The following is an 8,628-nucleotide window of genomic DNA, read 5'->3' as shown; positions in this document are numbered from 1 at the left end:
ATCCTATCCAGCTGTTTGAGCTTCACCATCCCCCTTCTGCTATACAATTAATGCCTACAGTATCTTTAAACCCTCTCTTGAACACTTCTACTACCTGATTCCTATCTCCCTTTCTCTTCCTCCCTCTGTCTTTCCCGCTCCGCATCCTAGGTTGATCATTCTTACTATATCAAACCTATCCTTAACGGTTATTATCACCGTTTCACGTCTGCGTTCACTACAAATACGCCGCTTGATTTCAGAGGATCACCAATCGTCCCGGCAGCAGGCTGGCAGCAAGAGACCCGCGTCTCTCTCTGAACACTCAATTTTTTCTTGTGTGTGTTGACGAGTCCGCTTCTTCCTTTTTTCATCCCACCTTCTGCTCTCTTCTACCCTCTTCGTCCCAGCTTTGATTCCAACTCCAGCCCTGCAAGTCTACGTGTACCAAAACCACGGAGAGAACCTCAAGAAGTGAGTTGCCGGGGCCTCCCGCCCTGAAGCACTCACGGCCTCCAGGACTGCGTCGTTTTCTCCAGTGCTTCACAAGGTTGCACCTCTCAGTTCGCCTCAGAGCGCAGCGACTGAGTTCTACAATGAGTCGCTCAAAGGGAAGCGGAGATATCTCTGCTATCTTCGTTCATGCGGGAGCCGGCTTTCATGCCCCGCACAATGAGAAAGCGCATCTAGAGACCTGTGAGAAGTGAGTTCTCCACGCCCAACTCACGCCTTCGAGGGTCAAGTCCAAACCGAGCTAACGAGGAGCAGAGCGGCGAGAGTAGCAATGTCGATGCTGAAGAACGGTGGATCGGCCGTCGACGCTGTTGAGATCGCCATCATGATGCTAGAGGATAGCGAAATGACCAACGCAGGCTACGGTAGCAACCTCAACCTTGAAGGCACCGTCGAGTGCGATGCCACTGTCGTCAATCATCTAGGACGCAGTGGTGCTGTCGGTGCTGTCGGTCGTGAGTATCTATTCTCTAGTCCCGAACCGATCTGTAAGGTCAACTACTCAGTGCTAACGACTTGGTGTAGAGGTCAAGAACCCCATCTCCCTTGCGCGGGTCATCCTTGACGCTTCCTCGAAGTCGCTCTCGCTAGCCCGAGTACCTCCAAATTTCCTAGTGGGACAGGGTGCTACGGATTTTGCCTACGAACACGGGCTGGTGGTGCTGCCCCCTGACGGTCTAGTAGCTCCGTCGGCTCGAGAAAGGTGGACTCATTGGAAACGTGATCTGGAAGCCGCTACTCTTCGGGAGAGGAAGCAGTCTGGAGAACATACCCGCCTGAGCTCGCACTTTCGCCGGCCCCCCACCGTCAATCCGGCCCAGCTGCTCTCTGCGGCTTCGAGCCCTGGGCCAGCCTCGGCGACTGGAGTAAGCACTCAGAGTACCAAGAGCGCACCTACTGCAGACCCACGTCGTATCACGCCGCCGGCAGGTTCGGAGTTAGCACCCTCCATTGCCCCCAGGGTCAATGATGGCAAGCAAACTGACGGTGCGCGGTCCGCTGCTGTGGGGAACATGTCTACGAGTCGCAATAGCTTGTCTCCTTCCGAAGCTCCCCATGGCGTCGACGCAATGGATATTGACCGAGTCAATGATACCGTGGGTGCAATAGCCATAGACAGTAAAGGGAACATCGCTGCAGGCTCTTCTTCCGGAGGCATTGGGATGAAGCATCGCGGGCGGATTGGCCCTGCCGCGCTTGTTGGTATCGGGACTGCTGTATTCCCCGTGGACCCTAACGATTCAGAGGCGACCTGCGTTGCGACTATCACTTCGGGGACTGGTGAGCACATTGCAACGACTATGGCCGCCAGTACCTGCGCGTCACGCATCTACTATAGCCATCGAAAGCGTAAAGAGGGCGGATTCGAAGAGGTCACCGAAGAGGAGGCCATGAAAGCGGTTATTTCAGACGATTTCATGGGTACTTCTCGCCATCTACATTCGCAGTTTACAAGCTAATAGCTGGTTTTAGGACATCCGGGCGTCATAAACAGTATCTGTAACGGCGCCATTGGCATCCTTTCGGTTAAGAAGACGGTCGACGGAGCATTCCTCCACTTCGCCCACAATACAGACTCTTTTGTAAGAAGCCCCGCATCAGAGACGGTCAATGCTAACTACATCAGGCTCTTGCATCGATGAGTAGCGTAGATAAGAAACCCGTGTGTGTCATGTCTCGCAATGGCGGGGGCGGTACCATTGCCCAGGGTGGCCGCGCCTGCAGAGCCAAAAGGTATTCGATAACAGCTACTGTACAGATCAAGCTAAGCTGACAACATCAGACCCAGGGCCCCAAAACCAGCTAAATAAAGCCTATCCTGCGTCTTCTGTACTATGTGCATCTTGGCGTCCGACAGCGTTACAGCGCTTGTTTCCGGGTCGATGACGTTCGCCGACAGAATGATCGAGTGCCGTGCCGGCCACGCCCCGTCCGTTTGGTTGTCAAGTGTCAGCGTACATCCAGATTAAAGCGATGCCGCACGGGTCCTGAGTATGGATGCAGGGGCGAGTAACCATTTGCTAATTCGAGCCGAAGATACCGAATGAACAAGCATTCAATGGCAATCCTCGGCCATTCTATCCCGTAGCCAGTACATAGGCAACTTTCTTTTCACCACGTAGTCAATCCCATGCCCACAAAGACACTCACGGCCCCGGCGTCGGTGTAGGCGTAGGCGTCCCCGCCGCAGACATCCCATTCCCCTTAACCTTCTTCTTCTTCTTCTTTCTAGCCACCACCGCCGGCTTAGCCCCATAATCACTAACATCCAACCGACTCCCACAAGTCAAACACACCCCATCCCCCAACGGCTCACAGAAGATACTCAGACAAATCGAACACACAAACCCCACATCCACAACCCTCCGATGACAAAAGCACGCCGCCCGAAAATCCACATCCACTCTTGTAGGCAGCACCAAATGGCGTCTACTCCTCTGATCCGGCAAAAACGCCATCATCAAGTACTGCAATAGTCCCTTCGGCTCATCCAACGCCATATACACCCCCTTGGTCGCATCCGACGCCTGCTGCAGGAATACCGCATCGCCAGACACCTTACATACATCAATCGGAATATGCAGCCTCTGGCAAGCGAATATAGCATTCATGATGGGGATATATTGATGCGCTGAACCGGTGGAACTTGACACAGAGAGAATGAGGATGCGTGATTGGAGGGTTGATTCCGCAGTACCCTTTGTATTATGTGATGAGGAGGATGTTGAAGAAGGGTCATTGGGGTTTGTCGTGTCGATATCTCCCCCGTGCGCTTCATTCCATGCTAACGTGCGGCGGTTGATGTGGCTTAGTGCTAGGGTAAGCGCGCCGGCCATCATAGTTGAGGTGGTGGATTGGAGGGTTTCTGGGGTGGTTTGGGACATTAGGTTGTGGAGGTGCGTGGAGACTTGTTCTTCGACGATGCGGAAGGGGCGGTATTTGTTTATGTTGGTGTGAGTAGATGGAGGTGGTTGTTGGGAGCGCATGGAGATGTCGCCGTCGGAGTCTAGGTTATTGGCGGTGGTGGTGGTGGTGGCTTTTTCGACGGGGTAGAGCCATGTTGCTTGAGAGGTGTGTGAGGATACCACGGCTACTTCGTTCGCGTAGTTGCATGCTAGGTGGGCGTTGATGAAGACGAGGATGTTGGCGATGGCGGTGGAGAGGGGAAGGGAGGGGTTGAGGAGTGCCCAGGCGTGTGGGTTGGTGTCGAGGATGATGGTTAGGAGGGAGGGGGGCCGGTCTATATTTCGTCTTGTTAGTTTGTAGGGTAGAAGTTGGAATTGGGAGGGGGATGAGATTGTGATGGATGTATGTGGTTGGTGGACGTACCGTGGGCGCTGGTTTCGTAGTGTTCTGTTGCGTCGATGGTATTCATCTTGTGTATGTGTGTATTTGTTCGGTGTGGGAGACTGAGGTATGGAAGAGCAGATCTGAAGCTGTTGGTTGGTATCTAAGGTGTATACATTGTCGTGTGGAGGTGAGCTCGGAGAAGTATGCGGTGCGGCTGTAGTTCGAAAGCTTCGTTTCTGCGGGGTGGTTGTGTGGCTGCGGGTATCAAGTTTGAAGGAGCTTTGCTTGACAAGCTGCAGGCTTGAACATGTGAAGAAGCTGCGCTCGATGACCGGTGAGGTGGAAATGACCGATCGAGAAGTTTTTGTAGCAGAGATGCGATTACTTCGGACGCCGCGCGGAGCTGGAACATCTCCGGCGCACGTGATCTATACTGCGGAATGTACCGATACTAGCATCTGGAGCTAAGATACGAGTCTACATGTTTAAGACACCTGCAAGGTAGCTAACAGACCAATAATAGAATGCATTCAACTATGTCTTCCCAATTCTAACTGATGGTCAAATAACGCGCTGTTTATCGGGGGTTAGATGTAATGGCCTCTGGCTTCACATGTAGATGGTCATCTTTCTGCTCCGTTTGGTTCAACACAGGAATGTTGAGTGACTCCTTGAGAGAGCCAGATGTCGCTCTGGCCAGAGGACTAGGCTGCGGCGAGACGCCCGGCGTATCGCCTTTGCCCTGGTGTTCTGTGAGACCCTTACGGATGGCGAGAACCGAGTCCACGATGACAGCGTCGATTCCCTCGGCCACTTGGAGCTGCACAAACAGTTAGTAAATAGACGACACAACTGTTAGGGGCTACATACCTTGACACTCTCTGGGTCATTGTTGATGGCGCCATACGACACGCAGACCAGACCTGACTCCTTCACGACCCGGACCAAACGCGGGCAAAGCACTAGCGCTTCGGCCTGCGAGACAACGCCCAGCAGGTTCCAGCGGGACGCGAAACGAATCGCTTCCTGCAAGCTGCTGGCCCGGATATCACCAACAGGCGACGCACCAGAGTCCGTCAAAAAGAGGACCGGAATGGACGGCTGCTTGAAAGAAAGCAGCAGGCAAATGTCCGGGTTAAAGCTGGAGAATATCATGTTCCGGCCCTGACCCATGTCATACACCTTGGTGAGAACCGTGTCCACGAAGGAGTTCAGCTCCACCGCATACGTGTCCATCTCTTCTTCCTCGCTCTCGTGGAGCATAGGATACTCTGGCGATCTAGGTCAGATCGTCGTGCAACTGTTCTTTCATGGGAAGAGGTACTCACTGAGTTCGATATTGAAGCCCACCGATTTGGGCAGCTTCTGGAACAACTCTGCCAATGTGGCAAATGGGGCCTGAATGTGGTTGCCGCGGCTGTTTCCCTTGAAGCCCTTCTTCTTGAAATCGCGGGTATGCTTGATCTTTTCGTTGAGTTCGGTAGGGTCATACTCGGAACCGCCTACAGACATCGACCGCTGACGGAAAGCAGCGGCCATCCCCTCTCCAATGCCGTCCGTACCCGGTACCGGGGATCCCGGCCTGCGAGATGGACCTTTGTCGCCCAACTGGAGGAACTGCTCTAGGGTAAGGGTGTGGACCGGCGCGTCGATACCCGTCTCGCTGACGAGGAAATCATGGTAGATGACAGGAACATGATCCTTTGTGAGCTGCACATCAAACTCCACATAGGAAGCGCCCAAGTTCGCGGCAGCGATGAATGATTGGACGGTATTCTCGCCCAGCTGCAGCGAATTTCGACTGGCCATGTTCTTGCCTAGACCACGATGTCCGATCACCATCGTTGAGCTCATACTCCTCCAGTAGGTCTGTTCTCCGGTAACCGTCATGTTGGGATGCTTGAAAGGTGTGATGATGAGGAAGTTGAAAGTCACCGAACCAATGACCTCGAGGGTGTTGGCAGCCACAATAGGAACTGTGGAGTCGCCCTTGAGATTGATACGGTTCGATCCCACCGATTGTTTGATACTGGAAAGTAGGGCAACACCACGCCCGACCACCTTGTCTTTCGAGCCTGCGTACGTGGGAATCAGATCAAAAAGGAGTCTGACCTTCGTAGCGTCGGCGGCATGAAAGACAATGGGTTCGGTAGAGATATTCTCCTGGACAGGGAGATCGATCACCTCCGGCTCTCCACGAGCTCTGCTAGCAGAGACCACCAGAGACAAAGCAGTGTCAAGTTGCGTGGAATGCGCATTCTCCATCGGGATACGGTCCAGGTTGACTGCTGCCGTATGCGTCCGCATGTCCATGGTTCCCAGGCTAACCAAAACCATGGATTCATCGGTGAGATAACGGTGTCCAAAGGTCTTGATAGGCTCTGCGTTCCGTAGAGAGCTCGCAGCAGGAGTACCGTTCGATCTTCTCTCGGCAAGCGACGACAGGGGAGGTGAGGGCGGATCAGAGGCCACGGGGGGCACAGGGATCACAGGCTCCGACTCACTAATATCCGGCGCGGGAGTGACCTTGGCAAGACACCGAGCGATGTCAAGGTGACCTCTCAGAGAGGCATGCTCCTTCGCGGTCCAGCCAGAGGAATCGCATCGCTCCAGATTGGCACCGGCCTCGATGAGCAGCTCCACTACTCTCAGCGCGCCATCAACACAAGCGATAAACAAAGGAGTCCAGGAGTATGTGTTTTCCGCAAGCTCTGTGTCAGCCTTCTGTTCGCTGTTGCCATCCAGCAGGATCTTGGCGCATTTATCATGGCCGAACCGGGCTGCAACATGCAGCGCAGTTTCGCCTTGTTCGTCCTGGTAGTTAATATCCACGCCGGCCTCAACCAATAACTTGACAATGTCCACAAAGTTGGCTTTGGTGGCCAAAGCAAGTACTGCGCTAGACCGTGAGACTTGCTTGCGGATCTTCGCCTTGTCCTTGTTGGCACCATGCCAATTCTCTGCCTCGAGAAGGGCACGGGTCGTCAACGGATGGCCCCCAACAACACTCAAGTGCAACGGAGCCCAACCATCGTTGTCTTGCCAGCGCGGACCATCAATGCCCTCGGTCACATCAAACAGGTCCCACGCCTGCAAATGCTCGATGATGACTTCGCAGACAACCTTGAATCCATACTGCGCCGCGTAGTGTAGCGGCGTGCGTCCCGCAATGTCCTTGGCGACGAGGGCACCTCGTTGATTGGGCAGGAGCTGATCCAAGAGATACTGCAAAAGCGACACAGAGGGATCGGACCGATCCAAATGACTAGGGTGGTCCGCCTCCATCACGACTGGGCGAGGGGGCTGGAGGGTCGGCAGCGCAGCCGGGGTGATATAATTGGACGTTTCCAGAGGGAAGTCCAGGACCATGGACGCAGACTGCTCTGAGTCTGTGGTAGACTGCGCCCGGCCAATCGATATCACCAAGCGATGAATACAATTGCGCCTATTTATATCATCTTCTTCGTCCAGAGAGTCCATGCGACCCAGAAGGACCGAGATGCAGCTCGTGGAACGGTAGTTGATGGACCGCTGAAGGAGGCTGTTAAGGACCTTAGGGTATACATCTTCTCCCGACTCATCTGCCGCCGCTTTCAGAGTTACAAGTAACTCCAGCAGCACATGAGTATCATCCTTGCGCAGCGCCTCATCGACGGTCTGAAGCATACTTGCAGGCAAGTTTAAGTTGGGGCGCGCAGGACCCTTCTTCAATGACAAGGAGGAGCGTATGGAGCTCGCATCATCGTCGATCTTCTGCTCGCCCAGGACGGACAAGCGGTCATTGATCTTCCTCAACGCGTCAGTGACCCGGGTGTTCGAAGCGAACGGCGCTGGGTCGACCTTGGTCTGCAGATACTTCTGCTGCGCCTGAGCGCCAACCTTCTTGTCGAGCTTCTTGGTGATTTTGATGAATCCTTGACGGTTGAGCTCGCCGTACCACTGCAGTTTACGCATCTGGCTACGCAGTTCCAGCAAAGCAGCCAGCAGGTCTTCGACATCCTCGGAATCCAATCGCTGACCACCATCCAAAGACTGCCCGTATCTGTCTTCCAGCAACTTCAGACGGCGGGAGAAATCGGCGTACTTTTTGTTGTAAAAGTGATCGACATCCTCGAGATTTCGATCGAGGGAGTAGAAGAAACCTATGCGACAGAGTTAGCTAAGATCGCATTGTGATGGACGACACAACTATTCAAAGAGCGACTCACCAGCAAGGTCCGCCTCCTTGCCAGCCTTCACATTGTCCGCCGCAGCCTTGATGAGCTTCTTCAAGGCCTTGTATTTGATGTATTCAGAGCCCCACTCGGGGACCACGTTGCGGGGTAATTGGCGTCCGAACTTCATCTTGGATGAATGTGTATGCAAGTTGTTTCAAGTGGTTGGTGAGAGAGAAACCAATGAGAAAGGACTCTGAGGGGGAGGTATATAAATCTGAGATCTAAGACACCACGGCTTCCTTTGGTTTAGTGAGATTCAGGAGAACAGACTTGAACCCACGAACCCAACGATAGAAATGCCACGTAGATCAAATATTATTCGACGGGCAAATGCGAGAAAGACAAAAGGAAAAGGACAGGTGAAGCTTGAAGGAGAAGAGCGCCATGTGTCAGTTTTATTGCGGAGACATGAAGAATGGTAGAAGAGATAGCTGAAATCTGGGAGGTGAAAACCTGAGAAATTGGACGGCTTCAGGGACACGCCGTGATTCGGAGAGGAAGATATTGAGGAAGAAGAAAAGGAAAAGGAGAAACACGAAACACGGCGAAGGAATTAGTGTGGTTGAGAGGGAAGGATGAAAGAAAGCGCAGGGCATATACTACTTGATCGTAAAGTAGTTAAGGCGAC

General features: G+C 53.5%; 3 protein-coding genes across 3 annotated transcripts; 1 reads left to right on the top strand and 2 right to left on the bottom strand.

Moving 5' to 3' along the window:
• Positions 1-575: 575 nt before the first annotated feature.
• An18g03190 (uncharacterized protein) lies at positions 576-2,266 on the top strand (the record flags this gene model as incomplete). Its single annotated transcript, XM_001398742.1, has 5 exons — positions 576-682; positions 748-947; positions 1,018-1,914; positions 1,966-2,075; positions 2,120-2,266. 5 exons carry the CDS (start codon positions 576-578, stop codon positions 2,264-2,266), a joined length of 1,461 nt encoding a protein of 486 aa, XP_001398779.1.
• A 373-nt stretch (positions 2,267-2,639) lies between these two features.
• On the bottom strand, positions 2,640-3,868 carry An18g03180 (uncharacterized protein; the record flags this gene model as incomplete). Its single annotated transcript, XM_001398741.1, has 2 exons — positions 2,640-3,733; positions 3,823-3,868. 2 exons carry the CDS (start codon positions 3,866-3,868, stop codon positions 2,640-2,642), a joined length of 1,140 nt encoding a protein of 379 aa, XP_001398778.1.
• A 492-nt stretch (positions 3,869-4,360) lies between these two features.
• Positions 4,361-8,127, bottom strand: An18g03170 (uncharacterized protein; the record flags this gene model as incomplete). Its single annotated transcript, XM_001398740.3, has 4 exons — positions 4,361-4,603; positions 4,654-5,054; positions 5,112-7,925; positions 7,992-8,127. 4 exons carry the CDS (start codon positions 8,125-8,127, stop codon positions 4,361-4,363), a joined length of 3,594 nt encoding a protein of 1,197 aa, XP_001398777.1.
• Between the last annotated feature and the right edge of the window lie 501 nt (positions 8,128-8,628).

Source organism: Aspergillus niger, assembly GCF_000002855.4.
Source record: "Aspergillus niger supercontig An18".
Taxonomy (NCBI): domain Eukaryota; kingdom Fungi; phylum Ascomycota; class Eurotiomycetes; order Eurotiales; family Aspergillaceae; genus Aspergillus; species Aspergillus niger.
This window is presented reverse-complemented; position numbering and strand designations above follow the sequence as displayed.